Source organism: Hippopotamus amphibius, chromosome 10 (genome assembly GCF_030028045.1).
Source record: "Hippopotamus amphibius kiboko isolate mHipAmp2 chromosome 10, mHipAmp2.hap2, whole genome shotgun sequence".
Taxonomy (NCBI): Eukaryota; Metazoa; Chordata; class Mammalia; order Artiodactyla; family Hippopotamidae; genus Hippopotamus; species Hippopotamus amphibius.
Window position 1 is genome coordinate 1,032,318 of NC_080195.1, and position 18,136 is coordinate 1,050,453.

At 55.4% G+C, this 18,136-nt stretch overlaps 1 protein-coding gene across 6 annotated transcripts in view; it reads left to right on the top strand.

Annotated features, from left to right (window-relative positions):
• CLN8 (CLN8 transmembrane ER and ERGIC protein) overlaps nucleotides 1-18,136 on the top strand; it is a 27,027-nt gene continuing 8,891 nt past the window's right edge. The window contains exons 1-2 of one of the 6 annotated variants that reach the window (XM_057696884.1): nucleotides 6,606-6,829; nucleotides 10,662-10,728. In XM_057696884.1, coding sequence (XP_057552867.1) covers nucleotides 10,690-10,728 — 39 coding nt within the window. In that variant the 5' untranslated portion in view covers nucleotides 6,606-6,829; nucleotides 10,662-10,689. Of the gene's footprint in view, nucleotides 141-5,597; nucleotides 6,584-6,605; nucleotides 6,830-10,661; nucleotides 10,729-14,343; nucleotides 14,613-17,663; nucleotides 17,804-18,136 lie in introns of those variants that run through there. The other 5 variants (XM_057696888.1, XM_057696889.1, XM_057696887.1 and 2 more) reach the window with 5 other exon arrangements.

An 18,136-nucleotide genomic window follows, 5' to 3' on the forward strand; every position in this document is an offset into this window, starting at 1 on the left:
TCCCCCAGGGGCACGCCCACCCCCAGGAGGCGTGGACCGCGCGTCCTGGGGGAGAAGCCGGGCCCGCAGCACCTGCCGCGCGGGTCGGTCCCGGGCTTGCTCGCCTCCGCCCGCTCCCGCCCCTTCGCGGAGGGTTTCAGGTAAGTTGGGGGCGGCGGCGGGATGGAGAAAGAGAGTCTCGGGGGCCGGGAGGACGGCGACCCCGCGGGCTGGGCCCCTCGGCGAGGCCTGTTGGGGAAAGGGAACCCATTTGCGAAGCCCTTCTATTCAGCTCACCCGAGAGCGATCCTGAGCTGTTAGTTTTCAGGTTAGAGAAACCACTGCTAAATAACTGAGAACACACCTGATGTTTTAGCCTTCCCCCACCCTACTTTTCTCTTTCTTTTAATTTTTATTGGAGTCTGGTTGATTTACAACGTTGTGTTAGTTTCAGGTGTGCAGCAAAGTGAATCCGTTACATACATACATATATATGCACTCTTTTGTAGATTGTTGTCCCGTATAGGCCATCACAGAGTACTGAGCAGAGCTGGCTGTGCTGTACAGCAGGCCCCAGTCAGTTCTCTGTTCTATCCGTAGTGGTGTGTCTCTGTCAATCCCAATCTCCCAGTTTGTCCCTCCTCCCCCGCCCCAACCACAAGTTTGTTTCCCACACCTGTGACTCTATTCTGCTTTGTAAACAGGTTCACTTGTACTGTTTTTTTAGGTTCCATGTATAAGCGATATCATATGATATTTGTCTTTGTCTGACTCACTTCACTCAGTATGACAATCTCTGGGTCCATTCATGTTGCTGCAAATGGCGTTCTTTCTTTCTTTTTTATGGCTGAATAACATTGCATTTTATATATGTACCACATCTTTATCCATTCCTCTGCCGATGGACATTTAGGTTGCTTCCATGAGCTGGCTATTGTAAACAGTGCTGCAGTGAACATTGGAGTGCCTGTGTCTTTTTGAATCATGGTGTTCTCTGGGTATATGCCCAGCAGTGGGATTGCTGGGTCATATGGTAACTCTGTTTTCAATTTCGCAAGGAACCTCCATACTGTTCTCCATAGGGGCTGTACCAGTTTACATTCCCACCAGCAGTGCAAGAGCGTTCCCTTTTCTCCACACCCTCTCCAGCATTTACTGTTTGTCAATTTTCTGATGATGCCCATTCTAACCGGTGTGAGGTGATACCTCATTGTAGTTTGGATTTGCATTTCTCTAGTGATTAGTGATGCTGAGCAGCTTTTCATGTGCCTCTTGGCCATCTGTATGTCTTCTTTGGAGATATGTCTGTTTAGATCTTCTGCCCATTTTTGATTGGATTGTTTGTTTTTTTGATATTGAACAACACGAGCTGATTGTATATTTTGGAGATTAATCCCTTGTCGGTTGCCTCCTTTGCAAATATTTTCTCCCATCCTGTGGGTTGTCTCTTTGTTTTGTTTATGGTTTCCTTTGCTTTGCAAAAGTTTTTAAGTTTAATTAGGTCCCATTTGTTTGTTCTTGTTTTTATTTTCATTACTCTAGGAGGTGGGTCAAAAAAGATTTTGCTGTGATTTATGTCAGAGAGTGTTCTGCCTATGTTTCCCTCTAAGAGTTTTATAGTGTCTGGCCTTACACTTAGGTCTTTAATGCATTTTGAGTTTATTTTGTGTATGGTGTTAGAGAATGTTCTAATTTCATTTGTTTACATGTAGCTGTCCAGTTTTTCCAGCACCATTTATTGAAGAGACTGTGTTTTCCCCATTGTATGTTCTTACCTCTTTGTCATAGATTAGGTGATCACCTACTTCTTTCTATAACACACCTATAACTAGCAAAAAGAAAGCTTTATACATTTTTCTTTTTTAATCCCATAATCCTTCCATGAAAGTTTTAATTTGCTTGGCATTTAATTGAAGACTTTACGCTTTTATCCACATATGGTTTAAGGCTGTTTTCCCAGGAGTCAGTGAAAGTGCATGGGAAGTGGTATGATATTCATTTTAAATATATTCATATCGGTTCATCAGTTGTAGCAAATGTACCACATCCATGAGGGTGTTAACCGCAGGTTTGCTGGGAGGAGGGGGAAGAGTTCTGCGGGAACTCTATACTTTCCACTGGATTTTTCTGTAAACCAAAATCTTCCCCCAAAATAGCCTGTGAACTAAAACAGCAACATCAAAGCAAGAAGCAATGATTGGAAAACTCAGAGGCCAGAATTTGGATGTTTTCAGCTTGTTTTCCATTATTTGACGTTTTAAATGAGTTGCCTTATGAAAAGTAGGACGTTGGAAAGATTTCCGCTCCTTATTTTTGTTTATTTTTGTTTTGTGAGCTCTTATCACTTGATACGTACGGAGAATGGTCACTTGCTTCGTAATTAAGGTGAAGGGAGAGGCACAGATGCCGTCGGGAAAGAAGCGCAGGTTTTCGAAGCTTCAGGCTTTGGCCTCCAGACAAATAACACCTCCTCAAAGTCCTGGGAGTGCTCCCTACCACTTTTGTGGTACTTTAAAATTGACTAGATGGAATTCCCCCGAACAATTAGAGTCCAGTGCCCATGAAAATCCATTTCCAAACCATCTCATTACACTGCTATGGTCTTCTACACTTGAGAGTGTGGAAAATTCAATTTTATACCCACAACAGGCTTTGCAAAGCCAAGGTTCAGGGATGATGCAGAGACCACATCCAAAACATGGGGCCCCTCGCGTGCGTCCCGTGGCCCCTCTGCCTCTCCCGGGGCCCAACCTCGCGACAGACACCCCGGTGCTGAGAGGCCCCAAGGGACGCGTCCTCTCTCTGAGGCCCAGGCCCTTCAGCCCCTTTCCCAGCTCCCCTGCCGCCCCCTCATCTCTCCACGTGCAGCCCCTGCTGGAAGCATCAGGCCTCTTTGGGAGCTGAGGTCCTGGTCGGCACAGCATTTATGCCCTGGGCACTGTGCTGGAGATACTGTCATTTAAAAAGGAGAGAGAGTGTCACGGATCTAGCACTTACGTTCAACTAGAGACAGAAGATTTTCTCCAAAAGCGTGACCTGTCACAGATGTACTTTGCTTACAAGCTAGTCACAAGTCTGTTACTGGTTCTTCGGTGCTGGTCAAATGCGAACCTTCTGGATCAGAAGAGGCCGTTGCTCCCCACACGGGAGATGGCGTGGGCACTGGGGTGTGGCTCCTTAACCCTGACGTCCGGGGGCCGTGCGAGGTGGCAGGTGGGTGCTGTGCGTGCTGTGCTGGTGGCGCAGCTGAGGGATGGTGAATTTGGGGCCCTGGTCTCATAGGCGGCGCTCAGGAGGGATGCTCTTGGTCTCCGCGGGGGACCCTGCCTCGCCCGCCCTCAAGGTTGTGGACAGCGAGCTGGGCCCTGAGTGGTGGGCACACACATCTGGGCACACCCGACACGTGGGGTGGGGCAGGGACGGTCCTGGGGGCGTCTTCCCAGCTGTAAGCGTTTGTTCTGAAGCTGCTGAGATACTGGGTGCCCGTGGAGAGATCACTGGGTGACAGGTTTTTTGTTTTTGTTTTTTTTTACTGTTGCATTGCCTTTTCTCTGTTTCAAACCCCACTTTTCCCCATGATTTCCTTCCTATGGTCACTGCCAAGGTCGAGTCTGCTAGGCCACGGTGATCTGAGCCACGGGGGGAGCCAGACCTTGCGTGCAGCCTGGGTCAGCTGGCCCCAAGCGGGCGAGTCCCCCGCACACCCCGTGGGTGAGAGAGCCCCCCTTACTCACACGCGACTTTCCTTCATAAACAGTGGAATCTCATCCTGATGAAACTTTGACCTCCTGTGCGGGCCCCCCCCCCCAAGATTCTCCTCATCCAGCCTTCCTAGGTGATCCTATGCTCCGTAAGGATATTGGACCTGTAATTTTGTAAAACTCAGGAAGTATTTCAAACATTTAGCTCTAGTAAGAGCTTGTTTTACCTGTATTCAAAGAAGAAGGTAGTTTCGTAAGATATTAAACCAAGCAAAGCTGTAGAGGCTTGCGCAGCCCTCGCCCACGCAGCAGTCTCCCCGGGACGCGCGTCAGGTCACTTCCACTTGAAGCAGGAAGGATGGAAGCTTCCCGAGGAGAGCCAGGGGCTTGGCTTCTGAGGTCAGTGATTCTGCACACACACGCTGTCCTGCCTCCTCCAGGACAGCCACGAAGAGACCGGACAGGCGTCTCCATTTGAACTGGGTAACTGACACCCCGCAAGCCTGCTTGGCGTGTTTACGCGCACTCGGGAGCTGCGCCGACCACAGCTTCAGGGGCAGCTCATCGCAGGGGCGGGGACGCAGGGGTGGTCTTGGCCGCAGCGCGGGGACGGTCCGCCAGAGGGTGGCAGGCCCCGGGCCGCAGCTGTGAACACTGACGTGAAACACTGACGTTCAGGTTAAACGCATAAAACCAGTGTCGTTTTTATATCCATCTTTATCCAAGGATGTTGAATAAACAGGGCTTCGTAAAACGACCGAATACGTCAAAATGTCAGCGGTTTGGTACAAGCCGTCACAGAGTCACAGTCACCCTGAAAACGAGAAGTGAGGGTTCTGCTCTGTGAGGAGCTAACAGGACGGGGCTCAGAGGGCAGAGCCTGGCGGGGCTAAGAAGAAAGTTAACACCATCCCCACGGCGGGAAGGGACAGACCTTTGATTGTACTCCCTGGTCCCAGTCAACCAGGAACTGTCGCCTCGGACCGGCCACGACTTGTGCACAGAATGTTTACCCGTGGACACTGGACGCCGCACAGACGCGTCCACACGTGGCTTCCCTCCTCCTCCTGCTGCAGACGGAGCGTCCCGGAGAGGACGTGGTGTAGACCGCGGGGGTGTAGACCGCGCAGCGAATCCCGCACACGCTGCCCGAGGGGCGCAGGGAGGCTGCACCGCCGCCTGTGGGTTATGTGTTTCCCAGACCTGAGTCCATGCTCATATTTGAAATGTTTTGGGGTTTTTTTTTACCTTTTTTTAAAGCTCTTTAATTGCTTTACACTGTTGTGCCAGCCTTTGCTGTGCAACAGAGGGCATCAGCGGTGTTGCTTTTTTAAATTGGAGTACAGTTGATGGACACTGTTGTGTTAGTTTCAGGTGCACAGCACAGCGATTCGGTTCTCCGCACACATGCATCCATTCTCTCTCAGATTCCTTCCTTCTGTCGGTGATCACGGAGTGTTGAGTGGAGGTCCCTGTGCTCTACAGTAGGTCCTTGTTCCCGTTTCAAATGTTTTCATCATCCTACACGTCAGAGGGAGAAAGGAAAGAAAGAGAAGGGGGTGGGGAGGGTAGAAAGCCGATTTAGGCACAGAATGGGGGAAGTTAGGACAACACCCGGTGCCTGTTCTACTGTAGCCTCGCTGGGTCTAAGGCTGAAGGTTATCCAGGGCCATTCCCCACTCTAATTTGGTGGGTTTGTTCTTGTAAAAGAAGAAAAATTAAACCTCATATGCACTTGTGCTGGACCTTAAAGGACTGTAGGTGGCAGAGCGGGGTGAGGCCCTCCCGCAGGCGCTCAGCACCCCCCAGCCTCGCCCCCCAACCTCCTCCACGCCTGGAGCCTGCACCCCCACCCCACCCCCACTCCCACCCCCACTCCCACCCCCACTCCCACTCCCACTGCTCTGACAGTGCAGTCAGCCTGGATTCTCACTGATGCTCTTGCGGCCACAGTTGGAGAACGTTCACCTCTGAGCTCACATTTCTCTAGTCACTTTGAACCGAGCGTACAGTCATTTCCAGCTCACGATTCTAAACGCGAAATGTGCGCTGCTGACTGCCTGATTCGGAGGGGGCTTACCAAACAGGAAAAGCAAAAACCCTGAAACCCAGCCCCGGACTGGATTAAATCCTGACTAGATTAAAACGACTTGCCCCACCCACATGCCTGCCAAGAGTAAAAGAACAATACATCCAGATCCTCAGATTATCTCTGCAGAATTTTCAGATGCAATAATCGACATTCAATTAAAAATTTGTTCGCAGAAATAATACCAGAAAAAATCATCAAACACCAGGAGGTAAGAACAGACAATAGGGGCTTCCCTGGTGGCGCAGTGGTTAGGAATCCACCTGCCAATGCAGGGGACATGGGTTCGATCCCCGGTCCAGGAAGATCCCACATGCCGTGGAGCAGCTAAGCCCGTGTGCCATGATTACTGAGCCCACATGCTGCAACAACTGAAGCCCTCACACCTGGAGCCTATGCTCCTCAATAAGAAACGCCACCGCAATAAGAAGCCCACGCACCTCAACGAAGAGTAGCCCCTGCTCGCTGCAACTAGAGAAAGCCTGCACGCAGCAATGAAGAGCCAACACAGCCAAAATAAATAAATAAATAAATCTTAAAAAAAAAAAAAAGACAATGGAAACAGTTCCATGGGAAACTCCAGAAGTCAGAATTATATGTTCCTTAAAAATACATGTGATTCTGTGTTCGGAGCAGAGGGAGAGCCTCACTAGAGAAGTGAAAATCACACACAGAACCACAAGGAAATTCTAGAAAGAAGAAGTGCGATAACCGGCAATCAGAATTCTAAGGCAGATGACGCATCGCAGAGGAGAAGAGTGCACAGGGCGGGAGACGCTGAGCGGACAGCTGGGGCCGCGGGCAGTGGGACCAGGTGAGCAGGTCGAACACACTTAACTGGGGTCCCGCAGGGAGAGGAGGAGAGGACGCGATGACATCCGTAAACACCAAAGACGGTGAAGCTGCGAGAAGCACCTGCACCACTAAGATGGGTGAATAGAAGTCACTCCTGGGCGACCTCAGTCAGACTGCAGGGAGCCAGAGGCAGGGAGCAAAGTCCCAGGTGCAGAGGACAGGACGGAGCTTCGGGCACCACACTCAGGAGCAGCGGGGCCAGAAGGTACTTGGGGGTGGGGGGGCGGGTAGGAGGGGGCCGCTAGCTGTACTTCCTCTCCTCCCCTCCTCCCCCTGCATCCCCATCCCTCCCCTACCCAGGCTGAGCGCTGGGTGCGGTCCCTGCATCCCTGCCGCCGGTCCCCCAGGGCTGGTGCTTCGAGGGGGGGGAGCTGGTGCCTCCCCCGCCCCTCCTGGGGTGAGCCCAGCCCCGCCTCAGCCTGGGGCCCTCAGCCAGCTCGCGCGGGGTCTGCGGCGGCCCTGCCTTCTGTCCTCCCTTCGGGCGCCCAGGCGGCCCCCGCCCGGCAGCTTCGCTGGTGCTTGTGGCTGGGGGGGCGGGGCCGGGGTGTGGGCGGGGCCATGGGGCGGGGTGTGGGCGGGGACAGGGGCGGGGCCGGGTTGTGGGGAGGGCGGGGACGTGGGCGGGGCTGGGGTGTGGGGAGGGCCGGGGGCGGGGCTGGCGCCCCAGCAGTTTGGTCACAGATGGGAACTGAGCAAAAATACTTGAAGGTTCTGCGTTTGCCAGGGGCTGGGAGTGAGCGTTTCTGGGGGCAGATGGAAAGGTCTGGGGACGGTGGTGGGGACAGGAGGCACGCGGGAGGGGGCACCTCACAGGAGAAGGGGCAGGGGCGGGGCTGCGGGGAGGCGGGGAACAGTGAGTGGTCCCTTGGAAGGCGGCACAGGGAGCGGAGGGCAGCGGGGAGCTGTGAGTGCGAGAGCTCTCCCTGAAGGGTGAGGAGAGAAGAAGGCCAAGAAAAGCCAGACAGCTTCCCTGGGCCCCGAGGTGGGCACACGGGAAGCACCGAGCAACGTTGGGTGAAGCACTGATGACTTAGTGACGAAATGCATCGTCCTTCTCCTCCAGGATGATGGAACCCAGCTCTGGGGCGGGCACGGGTGATGGAAACGCTCCCTGACTCTCACCCCCGGGCTGGGACAGCTCTTGGCAGAGATGCAGGAGCTCAGAGTCCGTGCCCGTGGAAGCTCTGCCCCGCGTCCTCGTGTGGGGTCCTTTCGCTTCTGGACCGTATGTTCGGTTGGATCTCTGAGGTGACGCCCAGAGGTGATGCTGTGGCAGCCTCTTGTGGCTTCATTGTGGGTTGTTTTGATGCTTGAAGGGGTTTAAATCTTCAATCTCTGACCGTTTGTAAGAACATCACACAGAACTCCCTCCAACCTAATACTTTCTGCAAAACAAAACCAAAGTCCCGACTGCGTAGTTGCTAGCGTTTTTCTAGGGTGACGGTGACCGTGGCCGTGGCCTAGGCCGTCGTCACTGTGGGGTGGCCCTGTGGCCGGGAGTGGCTCTGCTCCCAGCTCCCAGTGTCTGGTGCCTGCAGGGTCCCGGGGAGTCCACCCGCTGGAGCTGAAGCTTGACCCAGAAACGGGGGTGCTGCCCACACCCCGCACGTGGGGAGAAGGCCACCCCCCCATCTTGAGCTGCCCGTCCTGACTCGAGAGTCCCCAGAGAATTGCTGAGGCGACACTGTTCTCAAGAAAACTCTGTTCCTGCATTTTCTCTTCTCCCTGCCGTTCACACCCACTGTGACCTTTTCTTCTGCCTCAAACCCCAAAGGAAGAGAACTATCGACAGGCAGGCCACCGAGGACAGGACAGGGGCCCCTAATGGCCCCCCAGATGTGAGCGGCTGTAGGACCACAACCAGCATCCGCCTCCCCCGCCCTGGGAATGACTGCAACGTGCTTCCTGCCTGAGCCAGCAGGAATCACCGGCCGCCCTCCCCTGCCCCCAGCGATGGATGCACAGAGGAGACTCCCCAGGCCTGAGACAGGAGGGCCTGCAGTTCAGCAGCAGGGCAGGGCCTCCCCCCAACTCCCCACCCCAACCCCAGGCTCATGACCCTGAGTCATGGCCCCGCTGCCTCCACAGAACCAGCTGGAGAGGAACCCGGCTTCCTTCCTGCCTGCCTGGCCTGCGGCCCAGCTGGGGGAACGAGGCCCTGACGCGTTCATTCACACGTTATTTTCATATAAAATGTAAACTCCAAAGATATTTGGAATTGCCTTAAATTTCTGTGAATTCTATATAGTCCAAGGAGACGGTGCAGTAGTTAAATGTCCTGAAGGGGAAGCTGTGAAACTGACACCCAGTCGTGATGCTTCTAAAGTCCGCCCACAGCCGCGACACAGTGTAAAGCTCCTCTCCTGGGAGCGAAAGCTTTGCTCTCAGCGTCGTCTGGCGATGGGTCGATGGACTGAGGCCATAAGCGATGGGCTGCGGATGAGGTGGGATCCCTGGGTCCCTGTGGAGGATCCCGTTACAGGTTGAATTGCGCCCTCACCCCCAAACTATGGTGGGTCCCAAGCCCAGCACCTGAGAACGTGCCCTTGTTTGGAAACAGGGTCTGTGCAGAGGCCGTCAAGTCACAGGGAGGACATTAGGGTGGGTCCTGGTGGAATACGACAGGTGTCCTTACGAAAAGGGCGTCTGGACACAGCACAGAGGAGGGCACCCACGGGGGCACGGCACGAGAGGACTGGGGGTCTGCGGCCACCAGCCGGGAGGGAGGCCTGGAGCGGGCCCTGCCCTGCGCCTGCCAAGAACGGTGAGGGGGTGAGTCCCTGCTGTTCTGAGCCACCCGGTGGCCGTGGTGGGTTTCAGCAGCGCAGGACCCTGGCGCGACCCTACAGCGGGAGGGCCTGTGTCCTGAGTGCAGGCGGCCCCGCCGGACGCGTGTCAGTGGTGTGGACCACGGCTTCTCTGCGCTTATTTCCGTCCTGCACGCAGGTACGACACACACACTCTAGACAGAATTACAGACGCAGAGCCCTGGTCATGGCTACGCGGTGGCTGCAGCCACGTCCCAGCTCCGGCCGCTGAGACGGGCTCCCGGAGGCTGGACGTCCAGGCCCCGTGTCTGGTGAGGACAGACAGACCCCCTGCCAGCTTCATCGGCAGGCATCGTCTCCCGTGTCCTCACGTGGCAGAGAGGTGGGGGGAGGGAGCGCTCTTATCAGGGCAGGGGTCCCATCGTGGGGGCGCCACCCTCATGAGCGCACTGCCTCCGCAGGCCCGCCCCCCGCACCACCACCTTCGGGGTGAGGAGTCCCTGTGTGAACGCTGGGGACACCCGCTCACCCTCTCGCAGGCTGTACGAGACCAGTGGGGAGAAGCGCCGCTTCTCCTCCCGGACCTGGAGCTCTTGTGGGGCGGCACGTGGTGCTGAATCACGTGTCCCCCCGAGGACGGCCTGGGCCCCTAGGGGTCCCCGAGTGAGGGTCTGTCTGTTACGTGGACCCCTGAGGCCCAGGGGCTGCTGGGCTCACCCCGTAACCCTCACCCCGTGACCTGGGCCTGCAGACCGCCCGGAACACCCTGCACGGGGCCCAGGGTGCAGCGCCTGCCGGGATACCCCACACAGTGGTGGCTGTCGGGCCCCAAAATGCTTTACGTGCAGAGTTTACCATTGAATGTTGACGTTCCTCTGCGCCTTACGTGCCTGAGCCCAGCCCACTTGGTCTAAAACAGCAGTCTCTCCATGGCCCCCAGGCAGGCCCTGCCCTCCCCGACCCGCCAGGCCCCTGGGGGCGCCCCGATGCCTCACTGCGCCCGCGCCCTCCCGAGCTGCACCCCAATTCCAGGCCAGCCTCGGGTGCCCCACAAGTCTTCTCCTGGTTCCTGTTTGTTGATAATTTAACGTCTGTTACCAAAATGGTCATTAAGAAGCTAAATTAAAGCATGGATTTGAGACGGATGGTGCCCGCATCCGGGGCGCCCGTCCCAGCCTCACGGATGAGCCTTTGCCTTGTTGGCTCACGGGCTTCAATTCACAGCGAGGACTTTCAAGGCAGCTCGGCTTTTTTGTTTGTTTTTTTCAGATCTTTATTGGAGTATAATTGCTTTACGATGTTGTCTTCGTTTCTGCTGTACAGCAGAGTGGATCAGGTGTGTTTATACCTATAGCCCCATATCCCCGCGCTCTTGAACCTCCCTCCCACCCTCCCCATCCCAGCCCTCTAGGTCGTCACCAAGCATGGAGCTGATCCCCCTGTGCTCTGCAGCAGCTTCCCACGAGCCATCTATTTTACATGTGGTCGTGTATATGTCAGTGCTACTCTCTCACTACGTCCCAGGCTCCCCAGCCTCCCACCATGTCCTCAAGTCCGTTGTCTACATCTGCATCTTTATTCTTGCCCTATCATTGGGTTCATCTTTACCATTTTTTTAGATTCCATACATATGCGTTAGCATACAGTATTTGTTTTTCTCTTTCTGGCTTACTTCACTCTGTATGACAGACTCTAGGTTCATCCACCTCACTACAAATAACTCAATTTCATTCCTTTTTACAGCTGAGTAATATTCCATTGTATATATGTGCCACATCTTCTTCATCCATTCATCTGTTGATGGGCATTTAGGTTGCTTCCATGTCCTGGCTATTGTAAATAGTGCTGCAAGGAACATTGTGGTACATGTATCCTTTTGAATTATGGTTTTCTCTGGGTGTATGCCCAGGAATGGGATTGCCGGGTCATATGGTAGTTCTATTTTTAGTGCTTTAAGGAACCTCCATACTGTTCTCCGTAGTGGCTGTACCAGCTTACATTCCCACCAACAATGCAGGAGGGTTTCCTTTTCTGCACACCATCTCCAGCATTTATTATTTGTAGACTTTTTGGTGATGGCCATTTTGACCAGTGCGAGGTGATACCTCATTGTAGTTTTGATTTGCATTTCTCTAATAAATAGTGATATTGAGCAGCTTTTCATGTGCCTCTTGGCCATCTGTGTGTCTTCTGTGGAGAACTGTCTATTTAGGTCTTCCACCCACTTTTGGATTGGGTTGTTTGTTTGTTTTGATATTTAGCTGCATAAGCTGCTTGTATATTTTGGAGATTAATCCTTTGTCAGTTGCTTCGTTTGCAAATATTTTCTCCCATTCTGAGGGTTGTCTTTTCATCTTGTTTATGGTTTCCTTTGCTGAAGGCAGCTCCACTTGAATTTACAAGCCGTATTTCAACAGGAGACATGAGGACAGAAGTTCTGCAAACCTTATCTGTTCCTCTTTTCAATTAACTTTTAATTATGCATTTCAGTTAAGAACTTAATTACTGGAGACTTCCCTAGTGGTACAGTGGTTAGGAATCCACCTGCCAATGCAGGGGACACGGGTTCCATCCCTGGTCCGGGAAGATCCCACATGCCACGGAGCAACTAAGTCCGTGCGCCACAACTACCGCGTCTGCACTCTAGAGCCCACGGGCCACAGTGGAGAGTAGCGCCCACTCGCCACAACCAGAGAAAGCCTGCACGCAGCAACAAAGACCCAACGGACCTGATATTTATTTATTGAAAAGGAAAAAGAACTTAATTACTTCCACATTAATCTTCAGCCTAGTCTCTGAACATAACACAAACAAGACTGGGTACCCAAGTTTCTGTAAAGGAGAAGGACTCACTAACCATGGTGACACTTCCAAGCACTGACCTGGCCCTGCTGGTCCAAGGGCCTCAGTCACCGTGTGGCTGAACTTGACGGTCCTGCAGGAGCCCTGTGAGGGAAGCGGGCAACACTCAGATGTCCAGCACGGAGGTCAGTAGCTTCAGTTCCTGGACCACAGGGCCACTGAGGGGGTCTCAGACATTAGCCCATCACCAGCTGGCCGGAAGGGATTTAAACAGTCTCTCCCGGGAGAGCCACGCTGGTGTGCGGTCACCTGCAAGTCTTGGTGGCAGGTACAATTATTAGCCCTGTTTTAAAGAAAATGAAACAGAGACAGAAAATGAGCCACGTCCCTAGAGCGACACCTGTAAATTCAAAGTGTTCTGTTCTTGCTTGCGTTGGCTTTGTTTTGGTTTTTGGTTGTTGTTTGTTTAAGTCTGTGAGTGTGATGCACGTTTTTGATATTACATTGTTATTTATTTATTTATTGGCTGCGTTGGGTCTTTGTAGCTGCGCGCGGGCTTTCTCTAGTTGCTGCGAGCAGGGGCTACTCTTCATTGTGGTGCACGGGCTTCTCACTGCAGTGGCTTCTCTTGTTGCGCATCATGGGCTCTAGGTGCACGGGCTTCAGTTAGTTGCAACATGCAGGCTCAGTAGTTGTGGCGCATGGGCTTAGTTGCTCTGCAGCATCTGGGATCTTCCCGGTTCAGGGATCAAACCTGTGTCCCCTGCATTGGCAGGCGGATTCTTAACCACTGCACCACCAGGGAAGTCCTGGTTTTTGTTGTTGTCAGTTTTTAACAGGGTTGAAAGAACTGTTCATTCATATGAAAATGTAGGTGTAAACTCTAGCGAATGGTTTTAAATGTGCCCTGGGTTTGTTCCAAGCAGGTCAGATAAGCAGCCACAGAAGTGCTGTCTTGAAGGAGGAAGTCAGTGCTCACAGAGCCTAGAGACGGGAGGGCCATTTGGGGAAGTGCCATGGTCAGTCAGGAGGCAGAAGGAATGGAGGGGCCTCTATGGTGGGTCTGCCAGGAAGGAAAGGGTGGCAGGGGCCTGGCCAGGTCAGGCGTTGGTGAGCTGGAATCACTTCAGCGTGCTCCGGACTCTGGGTGCAGGGGCCCCGCTGTCCGCACACCTGCCCTGCACGATCAGGGCTTGTGTCTGGGGGGTCAGTGTGTCACATGGAAGAGCCCGACAGAGCGGGTGGGGGTGGGGTGGGTTCTGCGTGGTGTACACGTGGTCTGCTCGCCCTGGGAGGGGTGGTCCTCCCTGGTCAGACAGGCTCCCAGATATCAAAGCACCATAAATACAGAAAATAAAAAACATCCTTAATACGCAAACAGAACGCTTTACACCAAGGCTGACTTTCTCAGTGGAGAATGTTCTGTTTCGCAGCCACATGTCCCCTCCCTTTGGAGTGCTCCAGGGGGAACTGAAATGGCCATGGTCACGTGCTCACTTTAGCCAATATACTTGGCGCACATACTCAAAAAAATGCTAATAAAACAAACTTTATAATGTAAAGCGTCATCTACATGGGTATTACTGTTTTCTATGATACGGTAACCACCCTGAGCTTAGGCTCTGTCTCTTCTCTCGATATTTGTAAATCCGAGCACAAACCATTCTGTTATTTTCTTAAGTAAGTTGTGTACTAGCAAGAAGGTTGCTCCCAGGTGCCTGGAGGTCAGAAGTGGATTGATTTTCGTGGTTGATACAGAACAGAACAAAAGACCAGCTGGCAGTGTGCAGAAGGAAAGCCACCCTGTCTGCACTTTTGTTGGAGAAACGTGGCTCTTAGATCCACGTGTGTCAATGTCACCCCAGCGCGGTGAGTTTTGCATGATGAAGGCAAAAGCATCTCCTGTCGGACACACTGAAGGCCTTGTCCTAAGTCCTGCTGCCTCTTTTTACCTGGAAGCGACTTACACTAAACAGGTTTGCCAACTGGGCTCTGGTTTGGCCATGATGCCAGGCCACCCCGCCCCACACCATGTGTGGCGCGTGGGCGTCCTGTGGCCCTCATGCTGGGTGACTTTTGTTCAGTGACTCAGAACTTGTTTGTAATATGCCCCACACCTACCAAGTAATTATGAAGACCAGAGTAGCTCTGCCCTGGTCTTGCTGAGCGGAGGCCGTAGAGAGAAGGAGTGACGGTCTGGTTGTCAGTGGCCCTCCGTCCCTGGTGAGCTGGAGAGCCTTGGGGTCCAGCTCCTTCACGGCGACTTTGGTTCAGTGACTTTAGAGAGAAAGACCTGAGACTCCGCAGTGTGTTTCCTACTTGCTGTTTGTGGTTTCTGGTCAGCTGATCCGCAGTCTCACATCCTCGTGTCTGCTTCTGACAGTGCAGTTCTCAGGGAGGAAAACCGGAAACTCTCAGGTAGGTTTTTGTTGTTTGGTGATTTTGCAAATGTCCCATCTCAGGGTGTTGCTTTTTGGATCTGCCTACCTTACAACGTTCTACCTGAGATTTTGGAAACACTAAATTCCATTTTCCTTCATATGCCTGTGTATAAGATTTGTGTATCACCTGGTGCTCTATTTGCGGGGGTGGGGGAGGGAGGGCAAATTTTGAGCCTGTAAATTTGTTTCTGAAACAGTAATCGAGGTGAAAGATCAAGGGTGTTCATCTCTCTGTCAGTATGAATCAAGCATTTCTCAGAGTGGTACTTGACCCTGCAGGTCACCTGAATATCACCTGGTAACAATGCAAGAGACGGAACTGGACAGACGAGTTTGGGAGCCTCTCCACAGGGTTTCAGTTTGTAACTGGGGCACTGCCGCCCCCAGCCCCAGAGGGCCGGCATGTCTCTGATGAGAGCTCTGCCTGGTGCGTCACATAGGGCGTGTAGCAGCATCTGAGGCCCCCACCCACGAGATGCTCCGGGCACCCCCTCCAGCTGTGAAAACCAAAAGTGTCCCGACAACGTGGCCCTCAGCAGGGTGGTCTAGCTGAGGATGCACTCTGGGGGACCCACACGCGCCGCCTGGCTCTGCAGCCCTTGCACCAACATAATCTCATTAAGGCATTTTAAAAACTGGTTGTTATGGTGATGTGCTTGGCCAGTGAGATTAAGGATTCTTTCTGGGCCAAGATAATTACAGCCATTAGCTTCAAGGTCATCATGTGCAACAGAGAGAACCCTGCCCTGGCTTAGCTGACACTCGGGAGCAGAAGCCTTGATGCTGGAAGATACTTTAGATCAATCTCATCTTTTCATGTCTGTGGCTCAGAGAGGTTACTCAACCATTCCAAGGTCACAAAGCAAGTAGGAGTAAAACCTGGTAAGAAAGAGTCAGAGACCCCAGCCTGAGCCTTTAGCACATTTTGAGACTTTTGGATCCAAGCCACAGGCACCATGTTTTGTGGTTCAAAATATGCCTTTCAGAAAAAGCAGGGGACATAATGAACCCTCACAGGAGCAGGAGTGATTCTAAGAAGACACATTTTTCAGTGATAAATGGTTTTTCTTCCCAGGAAGCTCTCATTTTGCCACAGCTGTTAAGAAAACAGCGTTCATGACAATAGCTGAAGCACAGTGAGGCAGCGGGAACTCAGGGCACCACGGAGACCAGTGTAGGGACCAGTGCCACGGGGGCTGCGGTGGGGAAGGGAGACTGGGCTCACCTCCACATACAACAGGGTCACGTGGCGTGTATCTGGGGTGGTGGTGGAGTGGACGTTATAGGAGGAAGCACCAAGGCCAAGGGCACTCGAAACAATGGACTCACCAGGATTCTCCTGAAGGCAGGCCCAGGTGATAACACAGCCAGGTGGGGCGGGAGGAATTTGATCAGGTAGCCAGGGTGGGGTTGTGTTTTTTTTTTGGCTAAAGCTGAACTAATCGTGCAAGGACAGACCCAAGGTCGGGCCTTGAAGATGGAGAGAAGCCTGGCTAGTGCTGCGTCAGGGAGAGGGAGCCTGCTCGCTGGCCTTGCAGAGATCCAGAGTTCCGTGCTCGTTTCTGAGCATCGTCCACAGGTCAGAAGCCGTTTGAACGGCTGTTTGGAAGCAGGATGCGGGGCCATCCGTGCCCCATAGCCAACCATGCTCTCTTCTGAGGAACACCCAGGTTTAAAACTGGGGAGACCCCTCCTTCGCTCCCTCCCCTGCTTAGTTCTTAGAAGGAAGTGGGAAGAGAGGAGAAATCCCCTCTGCTAATGTCTTCTAAAAACCTGTCTTTTTCCTAATTAAAAATGAGCATGTGTTGCATATATGATAAGAAAAAACGAGATGCCATCCTGACCACCTCCTCTCAGAGGCGCCTTTTTAGTCCTCTCCTCCAGGTCCTCGCCGAGACAGGCCAAACCTCAGCCCCCTCCTGAGCCCCTGGGGGAAGTAGGACGCATCACTTCACCGCGCCGCGTGCGCCTGGGGTTCCTCACCGAAGCCACAGGGGTCCGAGGGCCCGGGGCCAGCCCTGCAGCTGGGAGGCGGGAAGGGCTCGGCCGGGTGTCTGCCCCGTGACCCCGCGGGCAGGTGGGGCGAGGGCTCGGGGCGGGAGGCCGGCGGCCAGGCGGGGACCACGGTGCCTCGTCCAGGGTGACTGTGTGAGCAGGAACCAGGTGCCTTTCATTCAGAGTCTTCTCAGTTCTGCCGGGTGATTTATCACCAGCGACACGTGTCATTTTTGAAGAAATGACTGCGTTTAACATGACGCTTTCGAGGCAGCAGAGCAGAAAGACGCGCTCCTCGAACCGGCTGCGCAGCTCGGCAGCGGCCCCGGGCCCCAGCCCCTCCCCTGAAAGGCGGCCTGGCCACCGCGGCCCGCGCAGGGAACCGAGGGGGCGGGGACGGGGACCCCCTTCCGTGGGACCGCGCGTGTCCTCTCGCAGCCGCGCGCCGGGGGCACGACCCCAAGGGCCGGGCGGAGCAGCGACGAGCCCACGCCGTCCCGCCCCGCGCCTGACACGGTCGTCAGCAGGGAACCGGTGAACGCGCACGGTGCCCGCGGGTGAGGCCCCTGGTGAGGCCCCTGCTGCCGCCCGCGGGGGACGCGCGCCCTGAAGACAGGCTCTGCGCGGGCACCGGCCAGGCGTGCGCCCGCCTCCCCCGGACGCCCTCAGCCTCTCCCGTCGGCGGGGGTCGGGCCGCAGCGCCGCTTCCCAGGCCGCGGAGGGGAGGGGCCCCGGCGCTGGGCCCTGGGCCCTGGGCGGCGTCTCCCGTGGGCCCGGCACGGCCAGCGCGGCGGTCGCGGTCACGCGCGCCCCGCCCGCCCCCTCCCGCCCCGCCCGCCGAGCCCCCCCCCGCGTCCGCGCTGGTGGTACGGCCCGCGCTGCGGTCCCTGTCGTTCCCCCCCCCACCCGGCCCGCACCCTTGGTAGCGCCCGGCCGCCGGTCGGCCACGCCCCCGAGTGCGCCTGCGCCGCGGCGTGCGCGGCCGGCGTGACCCCTGCGCGCTGGGGCCGCGGGCGGGGCCGGCGGGGGGCGGGGCGAGCGCGCCTCAGTCAGCTGCCCGCGGGTGCTCTCCGCCGGGCGCGCGTCTCCCTCTCGGAAGAAGCCGGTCACAGACGGCGAGGTGCCCCCGCAGGACGTGGGGCGCGCGACCGCCGGGCCGGCGCGGAGCGGAGGGTGCGTCCCCGGAGACCCGGCGGGGGGAGGGGCGCGGGGGCCGGCGTCCGGGGGCTGTGCGTCCGGGGCCCCCGCCCCGGGGGAGCTCGCGGGGGGCAGGCGGACCCCGCGCCCGGTGCTCCTGTGCCCGGCGCCCCGGGCCGCTGCGCGTGCGGGCGCCCGTCCTGCCGGCGGCCGGACGCCGGGGCCCCGTTCTCCCGGCTGCTCGGCGGGCGACCTGGCCCGGCACTCGCGCGGTCCCAGCGCCCGGGGCCCCCGGCGTCGCGCAGCGGGCGAGCCCGCGCGCCGCCTCCTCGGGGCGTCTCAGCGTCGCGGGGGCCCTGCGGGGCCTGG